Source organism: Puma concolor, chromosome E4, assembly GCF_028749965.1.
Source record: "Puma concolor isolate L17-30 chromosome E4, mPumCon1.1.hap2, whole genome shotgun sequence".
In the NCBI taxonomy this organism is placed as follows: Eukaryota; Metazoa; Chordata; class Mammalia; order Carnivora; family Felidae; genus Puma; species Puma concolor.
This window is the reverse complement of record NC_141683.1, coordinates 70,051,842-70,074,101: the sequence shown is the minus strand read 5'-3', so window position 1 is coordinate 70,074,101 and position 22,260 is coordinate 70,051,842. Positions and strand designations below refer to the sequence as shown.

The window sequence follows — 22,260 nt, the reverse complement described above, 5'->3', positions numbered from 1 at the left end:
TTTCCTGTCTCGTTAGAGAACTCGAGGACCTCGCTGATGTTGTCCAGCCTGAGGGTCTGTACTTTGGAAGCTGTTTCACAGCACAGTAACCGAGAGATGGAAAGAAGGAGACCAGGGAGGCTTCTGTCCTGGTCCCAGGGAGGAACTCGTGTGTTGTTTTCTGCGTCTTGTTAGAAAAGCCGAAGTCTGGTCAGTCGACTGTCCTGGCTGGTTCCTCGAGGTCAGGTGGTGCTATGTGTTTCTGACTAATCAGGACAGACATCAGCAGACTCACGAGATGTGGCCCCTCTGTGTCAGCAGCCCACACACTACACTTGTGCCCCCGGTACGGCCCCGCCTGGAGGAAAGCCGGCCGGCTCCCTGGAGGAGGTGTTTGTTTCCAGGGGCTCATTTTGCTCTTCAAAACCAATCAACATAAGATAATGGCCATCTGATGAAGAGTTTACTAAAGAAAACTTCGTAATCATGAATAAAAGCTCACATAGTAAAGCTTTATTTACAAATTTGCAGATTGGTTTTCTTTTTCAGCACAGTTACACATTTCAGATAACGTAGTGAATCCACTCTGTTTTACTGAATGAAGTTCTAATGACTGAGGAGGCAGGAACAGCCCTTACCGAGTGCTGTTTTTCCTTTAATTCTTGCAACTGGGAGAGACGTGCTTACAGATCAGGAGCCCAGGCTCAGAGAAGCTGCTCATCCGGAGAGGTGGGACCTGGTCACACCAGGTCTGCCGCCAGGGCCGTGCTCCGTCCAGTCTGTCCCGCAGCCGGACCAATCAGAAACACACTCTGTGTTAGTGAGATGTTCCTAGTGTTCATTCTCAACTCTGGTGTAGCAGGGAGACTGCGGACCCAGCTGGAACGCAGCGTAGTCGGCGATCCTGGGCAGCCCGTGGTACCCGATTGACTGTTTTTAGCACTCTTAAGTTGATCGCCTGGCATCTGTCGTCCCTGGTTTGAAGCCATGGAGAACACCCACGCTTGATGTTCAGCACAGCCTTCCAGGGATTTGTACGCCATTGTGGTGACGTGTTTCGAAATTAAGAGGGAGGTGTGCAATTAATTTCGTTCAGAGAGGTCTTCGTGCAGATTGCTCATCCGAATCATAGTCTGATCAGAAATAGGTTTGTTCTATGACTCCTACGATTTTTAAGATGTAGTGAGTAGACAAAGGCTTTGAACCAAAATAATATTATGGCATTGTTTCCTTTCTTTTTTTACATTTTTCTCCTGGAAAATGGGGAAAGGATCCCCTGCTGTTACTGACTTGTGTTTTCCCGTTCGAGCTATTCCTGAAAGCGGAGTCTGATGGGCAGTTATAACCTTTTTCTTTTCTTTTTTCATGTCACCAGGCGACCGGTACTCCAGAGTGGTGTTCACAGCAGCTGGAGGGGAGACCCTGTGGAGTTTACCTGCGATTAAATCCATGTGCAGTATAGACAATGCAAGGGTATGTAAAGCAAAACTGAAATTCATTTGCAGCAAATAAGATTAGATTTTTGAAAGTCCTTTCCCTGCTGACGTGGTAACCGCTGGAACGTAAGTGTTCCTGGTGCCTGAGTCCCGGGGACCACCCGCCAGAGGCCGGCGCCCCACACTCCTACCTCCTGGGATGCAGGTGCCTCTGCGCCCCCATGTTCTTCAATAAAGAACTCTTTCTTTCCTACCCCTGTTCTCTGTCCAGTCTTTTGTCTTAATTTCACAGCATGTTTCCTTTCTGTGGTCGTGCTCTGCCTTTCCGAGCCACTTCTGTTGTTGCCTACTGAGGCGCTGTCCGCGGCCTAACCAGGCAGTCAACCAGCGGGTCTTTGTGGCAGATTCAGGGCACAGGCTAGGGAAGGGGACATCGAGGCATGTGGGTGTGTAGATGGAGAGCGCTCCAGTCCGGGGTGCCCTGAGCTCTAAAGCCCTTGAGGACAGAGGATACAACACAAGAAGCCCTCTGCTCTTGGTCTCTGGAGCCGAGAGAGGTCAGCCCCAGAAAACGTGGGGTCGGCCTCCGGGCTCTGGAAGGGCTGTCAGCTCCGTGTGCTCAGAGGCAGATTCTCCGAGTTGAGACTGCCTTCGGGGCCACTTGTGCACCCGTCCCAGCAGCAGGGAAGGCGCTCACCGGTCTCCTAGCGTAACTCTTAACTTAGCCCGAAGTCCCTGCTTTGCTGGAAACCTGACCACGTGTCTCCTAAGAGCGAGCCTGACGCCCCAGCACCCCGGCCACGGGGCTTCTCAGGGAAGCAGACGGGGCTCTTGGGGGCCACAGGGCCATTGCCCACCATGCTGACTCACATACCTTCTGTGAACTGAGCGGCTCGCCCAGGTCACCTCTGGGCCCCGTGACTCTCCTCCTCATCCTGAAAGACTGCATCTCCTGCTGGTCGGGCCACCAGAGTTTTCTGTGAGGGCCATCTTCTGTCTGCCCGGCTCCAACAGACCAAAGTCACTGGCCACCTACAAACAAACCAAAGTGTCTTAATCAGCGGTCAGTCTTTGTTTGCCTTATTTTCTTCTCTTCTACAGCTCTCAGTTCATTATTCGGAAACTGTGGACGAGTCACAGCCTGTCTCGTATGGAAAGTTAACTCTCAAGGAGTAAACGTGCACAGCCCTGTTTAGCATGTGCGACACATCGCCCCCCCCCCCCCAGCAGCCCTGCCACCGTGGCGCCCGTGGCTTCTGTGCACACATGGCTGTGTGGTAACCACGCTCACGGGAGAGCAGTGCCTCGACTCCACGGCTTCCGGTCCTTCCTTTCCCACCTTTGCTGTTGACCTTTTAACCTTCCCTCCCCAAAGACTCTGAAGAGACCGAATTCCCGCAGCTGATTCATAGCTGGTGTTTGTTGGGTTTTGTTGGATTTGTCAGGATGTGTTCCAGACACTGGACTGTTTCCTTAAGTCCTTGTGATAATGTCATGAATTAAATCCTACTATTGGCCTGTCTTGTGGATGGGGAAAGTCCGTGCAGGTGGTCAGCGGCAGGTGTGGGATTTGAGCCCAGCCTGACGTTAGTCTCTGTTTCCCGCCACGCGTCATGCTGCAGAAGACAACCACCCCTCTTCTGTTTTGTCTTGTGTTATCACACACGCCCTCTCCCACCGAAATGATCCTCACAGAGCCCTCGTGGCCTAGAAAGTACGTTTTTTTTACAAGAGCAACAGCCGATCCTGTGAGCGCTGCTGGGCTCTGAACGGACCCAGAGGCCCAAGGCCCATACGCAGTGCTGTGGCACCACGGGAGTGGATGCTATTTCGTGTACGTGTGGGTGTGTGTCAGACTCTCTCAGACGATAAACGCCAGCAGGACTAGGCAGCTCACAAAAAGGCTAATGTAACAGAACTGAAGGGACAGGAACGGTGCGATCAGTACGCGGTGGCACGGCCGTGAGCCGACTCCTCCCTCCTCCCTCCCTGGCAGCCAGAGCAAAACGGAACTCGCAACTGGTGACAAAAGTCAGGTAAATAGGGCAGCAAACGTGTTTTAGAAGATGCTCCCCTTCAGGGCGCCTGGGTGGCGCAGTCGGTTAAGCGTCCGACTTCAGCCAGGTCACGATCTCGCGGTCCGTGAGTTCGAGCCCCGCGTCGGGCTCTGGGCTGATGGCTCAGAGCCTGGAGCCTGTTTCCGATTCTGTGTCTCCCTCTCTCTCTGCCCCTCCCCCATTCATGCTCTGTCTCTCTCTGTCCCAAAAATAAAATAAAAACGTTGAAAAAAAAAATTTAAAAAAAAAAAAAAAAAAGAAAAAAAAAGAAGATGCTCCCCTTCCCCTCGTACTAATACGGGGAGCACCATCCCCGTGGCCTCCGTAGAAGAAGTATGACGTCTGTCAGAGTCCTTAAGTTAAGTACCACCATGCTTACGGGACGCACAGTATTCAACTGGAGCGGATTTCTAAACCGTGCCTCAGGCTGGCAGCGGGAGAATGTTCCGGCAAAAGCAATTTCTGCAGGGGATTAAAGCAGTAAAATCTAAATACGTGGCTTCCCAGTGGTTTGGCCTGATGCATGTGCAACATTTGGACTGTTGAAGGAGCGGTGTGCCCTCTTGTCTGTTTCCCAGCGTGCTCTGGTTATCGGGGCCGGATGGCGGTGAGTTCGAGTTTGCAATTCCTGCGAGAATGTGGCAAGCATCTAGTCTCCTGAAAATCTGAGGAGCAGGCCCAAGACGTGCGTCTGCAGGAATGGTCAAGCCAGTTACAGATCACAACGACAAATGCATAAATAGGGGGTCGAGGCCCCAGAATTCCCACCTCATAGAGCAGGTTGTAATTTTCCTTGTTAAATGCGGTTTTTAACAGTGGCACACACAGCCTCTGCAGTGAGTACGGAACGGTAAACCTTCCTCGCAGAGATCGTGCATTCCCTGACACCCGACGTAATAACTGTCGCCTAGCAGCTCAGTCTGCAGGTGACTACCGTACCCTTTCCGGGTCTCCCGGGTCGAGACCCTTTGCAGAGCGTTATTTGTCCCGGTTGTGATTCACGCAAACTGTGCACACGCCGCTTGTCAGCCTCTCCCTCCTCCTCCCCTCACCCCCCACCCGCGCCCTTGCGCTCAAGCAGCCATCAAGCTGGATGGGACCCACACCAAGGGGTACTGAGCAAGAGGGCTTAACGGCGGGTGCGATGACCGGAAAATGGCTGGTAATCGGGGTGAAGGCTCAGCGAGGCCACACGTGTCCCTCGTCACCTGCTTGTGTTTGCAGCGCACTGAGCTCAAACCCCAGATTCCCTTGAAGTTATGTGCCCCTGGTGCTCAGGATTCCGATGGGGTTTGGTTTCCAAACCGAGTGGCTCCTGTTTCTGATGCTGCCGTGTACCGCCTGACACAATGCTGGTTTGCTCAGCGGACTCCCCGGATCTTCATTACCCTTTTCTGCCTTGACATCCCAAGGGACGCGCTGGCGGACGGCCATTAGACCCGGCAGAGTGTTTCCCGGGTCCTGACTCTGCTGGAAACCCTTTACCCTGATTCTTAGTCTTTGCCCATCATGGAACTTAGCACTCAAGCAACCAGCTTGTCAAAGAGATGTGAGATTTAGCGCCTAACACCCTGTTTACCGGGTAAGTTTTGTGGACACGTGAGCCCCCCTGCAGCTTAGTGGACTCCAGAAATGTGTGGTACTTGTGTTACAGAGGACAGCGGGGCCCTGCTGTGCCTCATCTCCCTGGGTCTCTTGAGCTTTTAGTACAAGAGGGGTGTCACGTGGGGGAAGAGTGGATGAGACCCCGTGCTGATCGTCATTCTTCTCTCAGCCTCTTAAAGTGCCTCCGGCCTAGCCAATAGCTTTACAAGTTAAGGCACCATTGAAAACTCTGCCAGTGTCTTCTTTTTCTCTCTTCTCTTGCTTCCTCCCATTCTAAGTCAGCCTCACCCCTGCTGCTCTCTGGAAATGGGTGTGTGCGCAGACCTGTTATAGCCATAGAAGCAAAATGACTCCCTAAAACGTCCCGTCTGTGACTGACGAGAACAGAAAGGACACCTGCTCTTAAATTACAAGAAATTACTTTCACTGAAAGTTCCCAGTTTGAGAACTTAAAAGATTTTGCAATCATTCCCGCGAATCTCTTTCTGAAAACCTGCTTTCTGCGTGAAGATCGCCTGCTTGTGATCTCTTTAAGCCCCACAGCATGACAAACGCCTGTGGGTCTCGCCGTCCCCGTCATGAACAACCAAGCCCTTCAGACGTGGGTGCCCCCTCTGCAGGTTCACACAGACCCTTACACATCCCTCCTGCTTCCCCTGTTGAACTATAGTGACTTGAGCTTTTTATTTCTCTGCCTCACTGTGCGTAACTCAAGGGCAAGGATCGCTGTACCTTACTCTTCATGTGTAGGTTCTCAATAAGTATTGTTTTTCTTTTGAGTGGATGGGTGGATGGACGGGTGGCTTGGTGGATGGACAGATGGATGGATGGGTAGGTAGATGGGTGGATGGATGGGCGGGTGGGTGGATGGACGGATGGATGGGCGGGTGAGTGGATGGACAAATGGGTGGGTAGGTAGATGGGTGGACAGATGGGTGGGTAGATGGATGGACATACAGACAGGTGGATGGACAGATGGAGGGGAACATAGGGCTTTACTCCCCGAAAGCCTAAACATTCTCTTGGACTCCAACCCTTTAGATTCAGGGTGCTGGCATCCAACTTGGGGTAAAGAGTATCAGTCACAACATCTTTCCTCTGTCCCTTCTAACCCTGTCAGGGTCCTCGAAAACTGTGTGGAAGGTTGTACATCAGCCAGCACCACCTTTGGATTTGAGGGCTGGTCTCCAGGGGCCCCACTGGCATGTGTTTTTGATAACAGCCATCAAAATACGACTGTCTTTAGTCTGCATTTATGTTGTCTAACTTTGTGATCTCTGGTCAGGCACACACACACAAACCCTGCTGTTACTTGAAAAGGTTATTGAAGGTTATTTTTTGCCTAGTTTTAGCTGGCAACTCTATTTCCTTTCTCTCTGGCATGTGGTTATTTCAACAACTACACGTCTGTTCCTCTCAGCTGACGGCGGGCTTCATAACGGATGCATTTTCCTCCATCTGAAACTCAGACGTCGGGGCTACGTTACCTTTCTCCTGAGTCACCAGGACGACTCCAGGGGCTGGTGTGATACTTCTCTGTGGGGCAAAACTGGTTATCTGCCATGAAAACCAGAGAGACGTGATCCCAGGGCTTCCCCTGTGTTAGCATACAAAGAATTAAATACTAATCATACCGGTTTATAAAATGTCAGATAATTATTGCTCTTTGGAAATGAGCTTAAAAATTAAGCCTTTGTTAAAATAACCATTTTAGTATGCCTGAACCATAACCCTTTGGGCTCATTTTTTTTCACCTTCAATAGAGTAGTCTTTAAAATTTTTTAATTATGGAAAATTTCAAATGTATACAGAAGCAGACAATGAATCCCCATGGTGGGTGCCCTGGCTCTGATGCTTGGGATACACGTGCAGTGTTTCCTCTACACCCACCTGCCAGGACTGGTCCCGCTCAGGGGTCTCGACAGCCAGGGGCGTGGGAAGCCGGTTCTTGGAGGAGTCTAAGTACCAAAGATGCGATCTGTCCCCACGTCCCCTTTGCTTTGCAAAGATACTTCAGCATATGATTGATTAAGCGTAAAGGGGGAGTTGTTTAATCCCAGTAGAAGAAACAGTCACACCCTCCTTGAACTTTGGAGTTTCCTCCCTGGAACAGCCTTTGATAAACCGAGATGAGTGGGCCACCTTCCGAAGAGAAGTCTCTGGCAGGCCCAAGAGAAGGGGGATATTTCCTAAACTGGCTCTCGGGAGGGGGCCACTCATGTAATTTACAGGTTTGGGCGGTGGTGGGACAGTGTTCTAAATGAGGCGCTGTCCACACTAAATCCAGAACTGTCGTGCTTTCCCCAAACCCCAAAAGGAGTTTTATCCAACTTGACTAAGCCTTTAAGGATGTGGAAGAAACCAACGCCTGCTTATTTGTCTCATTAAGTGTACACATATATTTTTAAAAAATCAGAAACGTGGGACATTTTAACTGAGGACCATTGCTCCTGACATCACCGGGGTCACTTCTGGGCTCGCGGACGGTTTTCTGGGGAATATCGTCTTGGCTTCCAGCTCAGCTGGCTGAGATCTAGCTCCCTGTCACCACAGGTTTCATGCCGGCAACCAGAAGCTTTAGGCAAAGCCACCCATTTGTCCCTCTGTCAATTGGACAGCTGTTGTCTGTTCTCTGAATTAATCCTGCAGGTGTGTATACGTAGGCCGCGTGGCCCATCCTTTTTGTTGCTTTCTAAAGAGACTCCGAAGGCCTGCGTCCTGAAAAGGCGCTGACTTTGTCTCCTTAAAACCAAACCGCTGGTGGTTTCGCGCTTGCGTGTCAGTGCGCCGAGCAGTTTGCGCCCCTCCCCCCCCGCAGCGCAGGCCTGGGGGACGCCCACCTCGTCCTAGGAGGAGGTTAACTAGCCCGTACGACGCCCCCGCCCCTCCAGGCCGCCTTAACTCGGACCTTTGAGGGAAGCGGTTTTAAACGCCGGTCTCCGCGTCTCTCTCTGCAGATCAGAGCCCACCCGCAGTTCGGGGACCTGTGCCAGAGGACCACGGCCGCGTCCTGCTGCCCCAGCTGGACGCTGGGGAACTACATCGCCATCCTCAACAACCGGTCGTCCTGCCAGAACATCGTGGAGCGAGACGTCGCTCACACCCTGAAGCTGCTGCGGGCCTGCGCCAGGCACTACCACAACGGCACGCTCGGGCCCGACTGCTGGGACGCGGCGGCCAGGAGGAAGGGCCAGCTCAAGTGCACGGGCGTGCCGCGCAAGTGCACCAAGTACAACGCCGTGTACCAGATCCTGCACTACCTGGTGGACAAAGACTTCGCGGCCCCGAAGGCCGCCGACCCCACCGCGCCCGCGCTGCGGTACAGCATGCTCTTCTCCCCCACGGAGAAAGGGGAGAGCATGATGGACATCTACCTGGACAACTTCGTGGCCTGGAACGGCTCCGACGGCGTCACCAGCGTGGCCGGCATCGAGTTCGGCCTCAAGCACAGCCTGTTCCAGGACCACCTCCTGACGGACACGGCCTACCCGGCCATCGCCGTCCTGCTGGTGCTGCTGGTCATGTGCGCCTACACGCGCTCCCTGTTCATCACCCTCATGACCGTGTTTGCCGTCATCAGCTCCCTGATCGTCTCCTACTTCCTCTACCGCGTGGTGTTCAGCTTCGAGTTCTTCCCGTTCATGAACCTCACGGCGCTCGTCATCTTGGTCGGAATTGGCGCAGACGACGCGTTCGTCCTGTGTGACGTCTGGAGCCACGCCAAGGGCGACAAGCCCCACGCGGGGACGGCGGAGACGGTGGGCGTCACCCTGCAGCACGCAGCGCTGTCCATGTTCGTCACCAGCTTCACCACGGCCGCGGCCTTCTACGCCAACTACGTGAGCAACATCACCGCCATCCGGTGCTTCGGCGTGTACGCGGGCACGGCGGTCCTGGTGAACTACGTGCTGATGGTCACGTGGCTTCCGGCCGTCGTCGTCCTGCACGAGCGGTACCTCCTCAACCTCTTCAGCGGCTTCCGAAAGCCGCCGCAGCAGTACGTCAGCAAGAGCTGCTGGGCGGCGGCTCGCCGGAAGTGCCACCGGCTGCTGTTCGCCGTGTCCGAAGCCTCGCGAGTTTTCTTCGAGAAGGTGTTGCCGTGCGTGGTCATCAAGTTTCGCTACGTCTGGCTGTTCTGGTTCCTGGCCCTGACCGTGGGCGGGGCCTACGTCGTGTGCGTGAACCCCAAGATGAAGCTCCCCTCCCTGGAGCTGAACGAGTTCCAGCTCTTCAGGGCCTCGCACCCCTTCGAGCGCTACGACGCCGAGTACAAGAAGCTCTTCATGTTTGAGCGCGTGCACCGCGGGGAGGAGCTGCACATGCCCATCACGGTGGTCTGGGGCGTGTCCCCGGAGGACAACGGCGACCCCCTGAACCCCAAGAGCAAAGGGAAGCTGGCCCTGGATGGCAGCTTTAACATCGCGAGCCCTGCTTCCCAGGTCTGGATCTTGCACTTCTGTCAAAAGCTGAGAAACCAGACTTTCTTTCACCAGACGGATGAGCAGGATTTCACGAGCTGCTTCATCGAGACGTTCAAGCAGTGGATGGAAAACCAGGACTGTGACGAGCCGGCCCTGTACCTCTGCTGCAGGCGCTGGAGTTTCCCCTACAAGCAGGAGATTTTTGAGCTGTGCATCAAGAGGGCCATCATGGAGCTGGAACGGAGCACGGGGTACCACCTGGACAGCAAGACGCCGGGGCCGAGGTTTGACATCAACGACACCATCAGGGCCGTCGTGCTCGAGTTCCAGAGCACCTACCTGTTCACGCTGGCTTACGAGAAGATGCACCAGTTTTACAAGGAGGTGGACGCGTGGATCTCCAGGGAGCTGAGCTCGGCTCCCGAGGGCCTCAGCAACGGCTGGTTCGTCAGCAACCTGGAGTTCTACGACCTGCAGGACAGCCTCTCGGACGGCACCCTCATCGCCATGGGGCTCTCCGTGGCCGTGGCGTTCAGCGTGATGCTGCTCACCACCTTGAACGTCTTCATCAGCCTCTTCGCCATCGTCTCGATCACGGGAACCATATTTGTCACCGTGGGCTCTCTCGTCCTGCTGGGCTGGGAGCTGAACGTCCTGGAGTCGGTGACCATCTCCGTGGCGGTCGGTCTGTCTGTGGACTTCGCCGTCCACTACGGGGTCGCTTACCGCCTGGCCCCCGATGCCGACCGGGAGGGGAAGGTGATCTTCTCCCTGAGTCGCATGGGCTCCGCGATGGCCATGGCCGCTCTGACCACCTTTGTGGCCGGGGCCATGATGATGCCGTCCACGGTTCTGGCATACACCCAGCTGGGCACCTTCATGATGCTCATCATGTGTGTCAGCTGGGCTTTCGCCACCTTCTTCTTCCAGTGCCTGTGCCGCTGCCTCGGGCCCCAGGGCGCCTGTGGTCAGATTCCTTTACCTGGGAGACTCCAGTGTTCCGCCTTCTCCCACGCCGTGTCCACGAGCCCCGGGGACAAGGGACAAACACACACCGTGAATGCGTATCATTTAGATCCCAGGGCCCCCAAATCCGAAATGGAGCATGAGTTTTATGAGTTAGAGCCCCTGGCGTCCCGCAGCGGCAGCGCCTCCGAGGAGACCCACATCTGCTCCGAGTTTCCCGACGGCGCCGCGAGGAACTTCGGGATGCCGGTGCGTGCCGCGTACAGCAGAGGCCCCGGGGGCGATGGCGTCGGTGCCCCGTTCCCGCCCCCTCTCGAGCAGCACGCCGTGTGTCACTTCTTCTCTCTGAGTCAGACATGCACTTGTCCAGATGCCTACAGACACCTGACGCCTGGCCCACGTGCCGGCCAGCAGGCGGGTGACGGCCTGTGTCCCCAGTGCGCTGCCCCCGCCGGCAGCCTCGTGCACGTGCAGAAGGGCGCACACCAGGCCCCCGAAGGCTTCATGTGCACCATCCCGCACGTCCATCACTGTCCCTGCCTGCAGGGCGGAGCGAGGCCACCGGGACCGCAGAATCCTCTGCCCACGAGCTTTGTCCTGCACCCCGTGCAGCACATTCAGGCCCCAGAGAAGACCCGCACTCACGGTCTCCCGAGCGTGGGGCACGTTCCCCCGACGGTGGGGCCGTCGGCCTGTGTCTGCAGAAGCCCTGGGTCCCCACGAAAAGCGCATTGTGATCCTGAGAACAGCCAAAGGGGGCTTGCTAGGAACAGAGACGTCGGGCACGTGGAGGGCGGCGGAGGGGCCAGGAGCCAGGGCTCGGGTCCAGGGGGCCAGACGGACAAGACAGACAGGAACACGGGGCTGTGCTTGTCACAGGATCTGGAACAGTCTGGTCAGAATGAACCACACTTTGTGTTTAACCGTCTAACGGGGGACGCGCAGCCCGGGTCCTGCCCAGAGGGCGACTCTGCAGACAGTGAGGACAGTGAGCCCCCTGCGTTCACGCACTCCGAACTTTCTGGTGAAAGCTTGTTGATAAAAACACTCTAATAAATATAGTGCTAAATTCAGAACTGATGCCTTTCAGTTGTTCCTTTGAAATGGAGGTAAAACCCGTAAGTGTGGAAAGGGAGCCCAAGAATGGCAGGAACAACTTGCACTTTGTCAAAAATCATGGAATATTTTTATATTTTTTTATGAGAAACAACAAACTCACATTTCTAAGGAGCGTTGTCTGATTATTGGATTTTATATTTTCAAACAGTACAAAGTTCATAAAGTTTTTTACTTTTATACCCGGCCTGACGAGCGCGCCCGTCCGAGTCTCTGCCGCCCCGTAGCCGCGAGCCACAGAGCAAGGGTCTGAGGTGCCCGGAAACGCAGGTCTCCCGGCAACAAGGTTGCCCCCAATACCCTGATCTGGGCGTTTGGTTGCCCTGCATAAATCCTGATTTTATTAGAGCCACCTTGGCTGGGGTCCAGGGACTACACGACAGGGAGGCCTCACTTAAAGATCATGTGCCCGGTGTATTAATGGTGCATTCTGCCCGTCTGCATGAGTGGACTTTCCATGAGGCCAATAACTTGTTTACATCCAAATGGGGGACTTCACACTAGCCACAATGTACGATTGTTCCCTTATTACACCTGATAACCCGGGGGTGGGGGCTGCGTCCGCATCAGGCCACGTGTCCGGCCCGGAGAGCACAGGATAGGGCGCATTTGACTGACGCGGGTAAGACAGACCACGCCCCCTTGAAGCTTTCAGGGTGAGGGGGCTTCTCCCGTGAAGTGCCCCCCTCCCATCTGCCTCCAGCTGGGTCCTCTGAAGAGAGCCCGGGGAGGTGCCTTAAATACCGCGTTCTTTCCCGAAGCTGTATCACTCATTTTCTGGGAATAGTTGTCCAGATCGGCTCTGAACGGTATTCCAGGGCCTGAAAAACGCCGTCGGGAGTCAGAAGGGACCTATGGTTCGCTGTACACAGCACACAGGTCCGTTAAGTAGCTTTCCAGCTCCTTCGTCACTTGCGTGACGAGGGGCTCACTACCGACTCCCATGGCTGCCCCCAGGTCTGGTCCCGTAGCTCTTCTCCCATCTGGTCCTCCTTCTGCTCTCTGAAGTGAGAACAGTCTCTGATCCTTCTGCCGCACGGTGTCCCTGAAGACGTCCTCCACGGACACATCCCTCCACTGCCCCCTGCCAGACACCAGCTGCCCAGTCGTGGCCTCTGCACAGTCTCTGCCACATGTGGGCCCCGGGGCTGCGGGTCCGGCTTTCCGCCGCGTCGCCTCATTGCCCTGAACCCTGAGTGTGGTGGGTTCACCTCCGGACTCTGGGCTTTGAGCTATGTTTTCATGAAGGAATTTCTTTAAGAATTTGTTAGCTGGGACTAGAAAGCTTTTTTTTAAGCCGTTACTGGGTGGCGAAGGGCCCCTGTTTCTAGTTTTGTCTCAACAGAAATTTCATCCACTGTCCAGTGCAGAGAAGAGGTCAAAGTACACGTGGGGAAAAGAGCCCTTTCCCTGGGAAGTGTTTGCACACCGTCCGTTATCACAACAGCACGTACCTTCAGCTGCGAGCCCACGTTCCCAAGTTTGTCCCTGACATTTTCCCTCCGAGCTCACTTCTTAAATCTCAACTTGACTGGAAAGTGCAGTGGGCCGAAAGCACAAAGCTTTTCAGAGAAGAGCTGCGTTGATTGAAATAAGCCGCCCGTCATCCGCGTATGTTCCTCTCTCCTGTGAGTCACCGTAAAACGTCCTGCCTCCCGAAACGATATTCTCTAAAGTTGCGCTTCGCTGTTGTGATAGTAAGTTTCATCGTGGTACTCTGGGCTGCAGCCATAATCATTCTAAACTTTGAAACTACTGCAACGGGTGATTTGAAGACTAGTGTTACAGGCGGGGTCTTGCAGAAGGTTAGGAAGGGGTCCTGATTCACTCGCCTCACATGGAAACCGCCTCCCCACCCCCCAGCAGCTGCAACACTTTCTGAATGAGATACAAGCAAGCAATGACCGAACACAATTGTCTTTTCTCTTTAACAAGGAGAGTCATTTTAGAAGAAAAAAGTTAAGTCTCTGTTAAAAACAACATCTAAAGATTCAATTGGATTTTTTTTTTTCAACGTTTATTTATTTTTGGGACAGAGAGAGACAGAGCATGAACGGGGGAGGGGCAGAGAGAGAGGGAGACACAGAATCGGAAACAGGCTCCAGGCTCCGAGCCATCAGCCCAGAGCCCAACGCGGGGCTCGAGCTCACGGACCGCGAGATCGTGACCTGGCTGAAGTCGGACGCTTAACCGACTGCACCACCCAGGCGCCCCAATCAATTGGATTTTTTTTCATAAGGTTCAGACACAGCCATGAACGTAGAAATGTGTTGAAGTCATGAGGCCATCTTTTTTTTTTTTTTCTTTAATGCAGAAGAAACTGTAATGTTCAAATACGCTTTATGGATCATGGATCTTTCCAGAATGTTCGTTGGCATTTAGTTGATTTCCAATTTTGTATTAATCTACAATGTCTTTTTGTAGAACAGCCACTTTCTTTAATGTTCGGTTTTGTACACTATGGGGTTTCAGATCTTTGCGTTAAATATATGAAAAAAAAAGGAATGAGTATCCATGGTTGATTAGTAGAATCTTGTGCCTTTTGTCCTTAACAAGGTTTTAACAGCGCAAATTTTGGGGTTTCCATGAAGAAAAACAAAACCAAGAGAGTAACTTGTGTTCTCATAAGGCTTGGAGAGCACAGCGTGTGCACACGGGAGCAGCCGAGCAAATGACCGGGGGCAGCACGGGTCCATCCACGCGAAGGCAGTGGCGGTGGCTTGCTGTCAAGGACGGGCGTCCATGGCACATCAGCTTGGCCCTCCTGAGACCTGGGGCGGTTTACGGTTCGGGCAGGGCGGACAGCAAAGCCTCTTTCATTCAGAAGGGCTCTTCCCTTCCGGCCTGGACTTTCTCCAAGGGCTTGGATTTTGGTAACCTTGAGAGCCGTCAACTTTTAACCTGAGTAAGAAGGTAAGTGGTGGCAGGAGCTCTGTCAGGGGACGTCCAGTGGTGAGCGGCCCCACCCTGTGACTTCAGTGACGTGGGGGCCGCGCTTCCTGTGCTCAGATCAAGCAGAACAGCTAAGCTGCGATGTGTTCTCAGTGGTTCGCACCGAGGGAGTGGGGGGCAAACTATGGAACATTCTCGTGTGGTTGCAGATCTATCACATGGTCCAGGCGGCGAATGTCAGGCAGGGGACCTTCCCCGCCAGACTGACAGACCACACAGCGCTTGCTTGTCTGTCCCAGGGTAAGCGGAAGCTAGAGAAGCAAACTTTGAGACCGAATTCAGTCCCTCCTCTAAATCACTGTGACTTAGAAAACATGTAGGGACAGATCTTGCTCTGGAAACAAAAACTGATTTTTCTCATCTGTGGGTTGATAGCTACAAACCCCGCGGGTTGCAGAGCTCATCCTGAATCGGGAGCCCCTTCGGGCAGGAGGGAAGACCAGTTCTTTGTGTTGCGCTGCCGTATTTGGGTCTGGGAGAATCAGGCGATGGTCCTTCGCACAGTGTGGCGTCCTGAGCGGCCACAGGAAACCGCCCTGGTCGTTGGCGTCGGGTCCCTCTGGCACCGGTGCTAACAACCGCCTGATTCTCTGTCTCCCTCACTAGACCGAGTCCTTGAGAGATGGAGCCCCTACGGCAGCTCACGGGAAAAGAGCCTCACTGAAAGCCATGCGCGCAGGGCACGGGGAGGGAGGCCGAGGAGGGGGAGCCCTGCCTTTAGGAAAGCTTCAGTCCGTAAGGAGCAGAGCTGACGCCCCCAAGAAAAAGAAATTTGCAAAGCAGATAACTGAACAAGAAGACACCTGTTCGAGTGGAGACGTGAAGGTGTTGGGACGAGGGTCCAAGTGCCTCGTGAATATTAGGATTGCCTGGGATGAAGGAGCAAGGCCTTAACCAAAGATGGAGGGAAGATTCACCTTCGGAATCTATAAACTAAAGCCGGCGACGCCCTACCCCCTCAGGGCGGCAGGGACTCGACGAGGCACACTCCCTGCACAGGTGCCGCCCCAGCCGTGGTCACTCTGTCCTCTCGGGAGCACGGTCTGCGGGATGTCAGCTGGCTCTGTGTCACGGACGCCGTCTGTGCACGTGCCGGTGTGGTAGCAGGTGCGCGTGGTGTGGAGAACGTGCGCACACGGTGTCTCCAGTGTGGGTATTTCAGCAAACGCTTCAAAGTAACAAAGACTTTATCCCTCTCCAGTCAGTCTCCCTGTGTTTGCAGTAAGCTGCATTTGCTTATGTTCTAGACGTTGCACCAATGGTTCCATCCACTATGCTCTTGGGGTCACCTGTACGTGATCCTCATTTAATTTTTTAAAAATTTTTATTTCTTTCATTTTGGAGAGAGAGTGAGCAAGGGAGGGGGGCAGAGGAAAAGACAGAGAGAATCCCAAGCAAGCTCCACACTGTCAGCACGGAGCCCGACACGGGGCTCAACCCCATGACCCTAGGATCATGCCCCGAGCCGAAATCAAGTCGGACACAACTGACTGAGCCCCCCACCCCCCGGCGCCCCTGTGCTCCTCGCTTAAATTACATGACCTGTACCGTGAGAGGTCTGCCAGGTGCAGATTGCATGATGAGTGGTGGACGTAAGCTGGGCGGAAATCTCTCTTCACAGATGATGAAATCAAGGTTGAGGGACTTAACCTGGTCACTCAGTTGACCGGTGCCAAGCTAGGAGCCCAGAGTTTTTTCTATGATGTAAACCCCCCAAAATAAAGTCATTAGAAACATGGTTAATGATCCCTTGATATTGTGTGGAGTTTAGCAGTCTGTAGGATGCCTCATGACACAATTACATATTAGCGTGTTAATCTTTGTTTAGTTCTTAGTCAAGGTAGATGCACAGTTTTCTAGTTTCCTATGTGCTGTTTACATATATGGGCACTGCTGCATGATGTATGTGTGTCGTATTCATTCTGAGGGCCTCAGGATGCCCAGGGATTGAAAAGTAACATCCATGACCCACAGTGGTTTTTCTGCAATGATCTGAACTGAAGATGAATCTTTCAGAAAATGGACACGATTTCCAGAATATACATTTTATTTTTTAAATCTCCATGGGGCACCCGGGTGGCTCAGTCGGTTGAGTGTCCGACTCTGGCTCAGGTCATGATCTTGCTGTTCGCGAGGTCAAGCCCCGCATCAGACACTGTGCTGACAGCTCAGAGCCTGGAGCCTGCTTCCGATTCTGTGTCTCCCTCTCTCTCTGCCCCTCCCCTGCTCATGCTCTCTCTCTCTCTCTCTCAAAAATAAATAAACATAAAAATTTTTTTAATCTCCTAATGTAGAGTTTTCACTAATGCAGACTGACTGTCCCTTGATTGATCTGCCATCCACGTGTAGATTCACTTATTTATGCAGCAGACACTGCTGAGCTTGGCCCTGAACCATCTGCAGGTGGAGGTGCCTTGCCTCCCAAGAGCCCAGAGTAGTTAGATCATCACAAAGGACAAATGACTACCTGCAAGAAAACCAGTTTTACATCTACAACAGACAAGGGATTAGTACCTCTACCATACAAAGCTAAAAGAAAAGGTCACCCAGTCAGAAAATGGGCAAATGACATGAACAGGCACTTTGCAGAAGGAGTACAGGGCAATCTACCCGCTAGGTGACATGCCATCTTAACCTAACAGATGGGCCAGAACTGAAGACTGGGGACAATGAGGGAAAGAGGCACTGTTTTGGATGAGTGAAAATCAATACAATATGTCAAGATGGCAGTTTTAACAACATGGTGAACGTTTATAGTCTGTGATACAAGAGTCCCGTTTTAGGACCCATTCCTCTGGAAATGCCAGTGAGAGAGAGTCGGACACATGTGTGGGGATGTTGGCGACAAGAACTTGAAAATAACCTGATGTTTGCCAGTGGACCCATGGTTCAGTAACACTATGGGATACTGTGTGTCACCCTTAACATAGTGATGCAGGTATTTATATGCTGACCTGGGAAGATACCCATGGTTTCCTGTTAAGTGGGGGAAAAAAAGAGTTTCTAATAAAATATTTACAGTGATACACATGAAACTTGTAGCAGAGGCTCCCTGTGGGTAGTGGAGTCCAGTGAGGGACTGATTACCAAACAAGGGAGTGATTTTACATTACTTACATAATGGCCCAATGTGCCTGGAATATAGGTGGTTTTTACTTTCTTTGTTTTAAATATTGTTTAAATTATTTAAATAATAATTTAGCAGTTTAGCAGAAACTAAATCGTTTAGCACAGTTTAGCAGAAAGGCTCTACTCGAGGTGGAAGAGAGGAAGGGAAGGGGTGAGGAATCCTAAGTGTTGATGTCCGCCCATGTGGCCCTGTTTCACCCACCAGTCATCCAACCCTTAACAACTGTTGAAGTCGGCAGCGTGACCTGACTTTATAACGTGCAAACTGAGGGCAAGAAAGATTGGGAAATGCGGCAGCAGAGCCGGGACGTCCCTCGGGGTCCCAGATCCAGTGCACCTATCTGGGTAGGTGTTGGGGGCAGCAGCTGGGGAAAACAAAAGCAAGAGTTCGGGGCCATTAACAGCTGAGAATCGTTACTCGATACAGAAAGGCTGCAAAAAAGTGACAGAACCAACAAGTCACAACAAAATCAAAATCTTTGTTCTATAGACTTCTTCGGATGCCCTAAACTGAAAGGTTGAACAGGGGCTTCTGCAGAACCAGGAAATGCAGACGTGAGCCTAGAAAGGGGAATCTGTGTGAGCCCGGCTCTGTCCAAACTTAACAGCCTGTTAGCATAGTTGGAAAGCTTCTCACCGTGGTGAACCTGCTTTCCCGCCATCACATCCAGAAGCCCTGCTTACCTTGAGGCTGCCGGCACCGGCTCTGCCAGCCCCGTGGACCCACGTCCGACTCGGGGTGAAGGTGATCATGCCAGCAGGGACGGGCCCACGCAGCTGCTCCTGGGTGTGAGGACGCCAGGAGCTCCTGTACCAGAGTGACTCCAGTGAGGCGCCCGAGTTGTTCTGGAAGCTCAGAGCCCGAGTCTCCAGTGGCATTTCAGTGAGTTTCCTGATGTCCCACTAGGAAACCTGTGCTGTGAACACCACTAGGATAGATTCTGTCCTCTGCAGCTCAGAGCCTTGCTCAACACAACACGAGGACCCTGCGGGGAGGGGGACGTTATAATGTCACGGTCTCCGCCTCAGGGAAGGAATGGAGAAAGCAGCAAGGGACAGGCAGGCACACCAGTGCCTCGGCTAAGACCTCGTCTTCACGACTTCCTGCCACGTTTAGGATTTTCCCTGGGGTTTGGGGTTCTACCCAGAAGTCGCAGTTTATAACTACTGTTCTAAAATGCTCTAGTAACCATGTCTGGGCCTCACAGCCTCTGAAACTTCCACTTTCCCAGCTAACGGTGCAAACAGCTCCACCAAAATGCACACTGGCCAGGGTGGACAGGGGCTGTGCCCAACCCCCCAGTGGCTTCCTCGGGAGCCAGCCCACCTGGAGAAGAGGGCCATGGACCCAAGGGCACATGGAGGAACCAGAAAACGTGTCGAGTCCTTCGATTTCCTTAAGGGAAGGTGATCCGATAACCCAAGAGCTGGGGAATAGCACCATCAGGCAGAAGTCGCCGGACCTCGATGGCTCTCTGTCCACGTGGGTAATGGCGTGGACTCGGAGGTCTGACGTGGAGAGAACATTCCAGGTGTTGTGCATGAAGGGAGACAGACTCCCGTCCACCAGGGAGGAGGCGGGAGGGAGCGCCCAGCCAGGCTGCTGGGAGGTTAGGGCTGGGCCTGGGGTGGGGTGAACTGAACACGCCGGGGGGCCAGCTCGTGGGCAGACGCTGCTCTGGATCTGCGCCCTCTTTGGAGTTAGAAGCGGCGTTGTGTATCCTTATGTGATGAGCAAACTTTCTTTCATTAAACCAAAAAAAAGACAGAGACCAGCAGTTTGATGTTGGGGGGGAACTGTCCCTGTCCCAGAGGGGACAGGCCCCTCAGTCTGGGCTCTGCAGGTCTGGGTCACAGGAGGAAGAGGGTTAGGTCTTCTGAACCAACAGCGCATGATCATCTCGGAGCCACAGAAGGGACGGTGTCCTTTTTCGTCCAGAGTTGGCTGGACAACCGGATGCTCACAGAATGACCTTCGTTGGCCCGTGATCCCGGCGGAGGACCCAGGAGCAGCGAGGCCGCGTCAGTGGGCAGTGGCCTGTCCAGGTGATCACGTAAAGACCAGGCAGGAATCCACCGGAACCCTTCTCAGTCCCTGACTGACCACTTGTCTGCAGCCCAGCAGGGAGGCCTTTCCACACCCCGGGCCTGTGGGCATGTCCCCCCACCAGGGTGTCCTGTCCAGTCTCTGCGGGGACGGCTTCGCAAGATTCTCCCGACAGCTTTGTTTCCTGGCCGTGGCAGGACGGTCTCTCGTTTCCTCCCCGTGAAGCTCAGACGTGGCCGTGGGACTTGAACACGGGTGGAGGTGACGAGGTCTGCGCACGATTCCTCTCCAGTGAGCGGCCTCTCGGTAAAAGTGGCCTGGACGGTGGGTAATGAGGCCACTAGCCCCGATGAGCCTCGGCCCAGACCAGCGCAGACCCCAGTCCTGACGTGGCAGCGAGAGGCCACGGTGGCTCTGAGTCCCTGTCCTGGAAAACGCTCGTGCACCAATGCTGCCCCACTCCTGAGCACCGGCCGTGCTTTTAGGGGGTGGGGGGCGGGGGAAGGTCTGCCAAGTTGCGTTTGGGGCTGAGCGTCTGTGGGGAGCTCTCAGAGGGTCTGGGGAGGGACAGTCGCAGACTGTCGGGCTGTCGGTGGGACATCGATGCCACTGGGGACCCGAGAACCGAGGCCAGGAGGGGCGGATGGCACGGCCGGGGGCACAGAACCCTGCGGGGGTCGGACGCAGCAGGCAGGACAGAGGGAGCGATGGACACAGAGCTCTGACCTCGAGAAGATCCAAGTGCCACTAACACCTGGACTGGAGAATCTGCACACGAAATGACGAGTTTTAAGTTTCCTTAGCAGTTTTCCTGAGATAACCTGCGGTTTGGTCCCCCCCACACCCCTTCCCCGGGGGAGGGCTCACGTCTGCTTTGCGCCCAGAGGTGGTGCCTTCTTGCCGCTGGTTCCCAGAGTCTTTCCTGGCATCTGACGGAGCTGGACAAGGTCGGGGTCAGCTTGGTCCTGGAGGCAGGCACTGCACCACATCCACACGGAAACTTACAATGTGTGGAGAGCTCTCCATGGCCGCATGGCCACCCCGGAAGGAACAGCCCAGGCACCCAGGCCGGAGGGGACATAGGCTGCTGGGAGAGGCAGGTGGACATCCGTGCCTGGCGTCAGGGCCAGCCCTGGGACAGAGTCTGCCCTCGCTCGGCCTTCAGCGCCTGCGGGGAGACCAGTCACCGAGTCGTGTAGGTGACAGGTGTTCGGTGGGGAAGGCTCCAGGCACCCTCCAGGTTCCGCTGGCTGGATTTTCTCTTTTGTCCCCGGAGCTTCCATGTTTAAGCAAACACACAATGGGAAGAAATGCCCACTTTACAGACACGTGATCTCGTGTTCACGCCACGAAGCCACACTGCTTACGCGGTGACTCTCCCGCCTCCTGTCCTCGGGGCTAAACCGAGGCCGCACAGGTGCCCGGGCAGTGGGGCCGGGAGACGGACGGCTGGTCAGAATCCGGGGTCAGGGCGGGATGGGGGGCTGTCTCCGGTGGGTTTCCCGGTGTTTCTGGCCAGGAGCAGAGCGTGGCGCGTGGGGGTGCAGGTGTCTGTCATTTGTGGTCACCTTGGACACCTCACGCCTGCTACTGGGGTCGCCAGTTTCCCAGAAGCTAAAGGGGGGTGTGAGCCTCTTGGCCTGTGAGAAAGGGTGGGCGCGCCATGGACGTGAAGCATTTCAGGACAGACTGTGTCCCCTCGGAAGGGAATTGAAGTCCTTCCCCGCCCCCCCCAGAACCAGACCCTGTTTGGAGATAGTGGACACGGGATCACAGTGGAGTGCAGTGCGACGCAGGGCGGAGGGCACAGGCGGGGGACGCAGCAGGGGGGCTGCGGCCTGGGGGTGCTGTCAGGCTGGGGGACCTGCCGGCTTGAGGCCTGTGGCCTGGGGGGCCTGTCGGGCTTGGGGGGGGCCTGTGGCCTGGGGGACCTGCCGGCTGGGGGCTGTGGTCTGGGGGGCCTGTCGGGCTTGGGGGGAGCCTGGAGGCTGGGGGACCTGCCGGCTGGGGGCCTGTGGTCTGGGGGGGCCTGTCGGGCTTGGGGGGGGCCTGTGGCCTGGGGGACCTGCCGGCTGGGGGCCTGTGGTCTGGGGGGGGCCTGTCGGGCTTGGGGGGGGCCTGGGGGCTGGGGGACCTGCCGGCTGGGGGCCTGTCGGGCTTGGGGGGGGCCTGGGGGCTGGGGGACCTGCCGGCTGGGGGCCTGTGGCCTGGGGGACCTGCCGGCTGGGGGCCTGTGGTCTGGGGGGGCCTGTCGGGCTTGGGGGGGGCCTGGGGGCTGGGGACCTGCCGGCTGGGGGCCTGTGGCCTGGGGGGCGTCTGTCAGGCTTGGGGGTGGGGGCTGTGGGCTGGGGGGACTGTCAGGCTGGGGGACCTGCCAACTGGGGACCTGTGGCCTGGGGGGGTCTATTGGGCTGGGGGAGGCTGTCAGGCTGGGGACCTGCCGGTTGGGGGCCTGTGGCCTGGGGGGCCTGTCAGTCTTGGGGGGGGGGCCTGTGGCCTGGGGGACCTGCCGGCTGGGGGCCTGTGGTCTGGGGGGCCCTGTCGGGCTTGGG

General features: G+C 55.0%; 1 protein-coding gene across 8 annotated transcripts in view; it reads left to right on the top strand.

Moving 5' to 3' along the window:
- The window catches only part of DISP1 (dispatched RND transporter family member 1), a 186,809-nt gene extending 175,269 nt beyond the window's left edge, over positions 1 to 11,540 (top strand). For all 8 annotated transcript variants that reach the window (XM_086693280.1, XM_086693274.1, XM_086693279.1 and 5 more), the window contains 2 exons: positions 1,355 to 1,452; positions 8,035 to 11,540. In XM_086693280.1, the coding sequence (XP_086549406.1) occupies positions 1,355 to 1,452; positions 8,035 to 11,517 (3,581 nt within the window). In that variant the 3' untranslated portion in view covers positions 11,518 to 11,540. The remainder of the gene's footprint in view (positions 1 to 1,354; positions 1,453 to 8,034) is intronic.
- Positions 11,541 to 22,260: the final 10,720 nt, after the last annotated feature.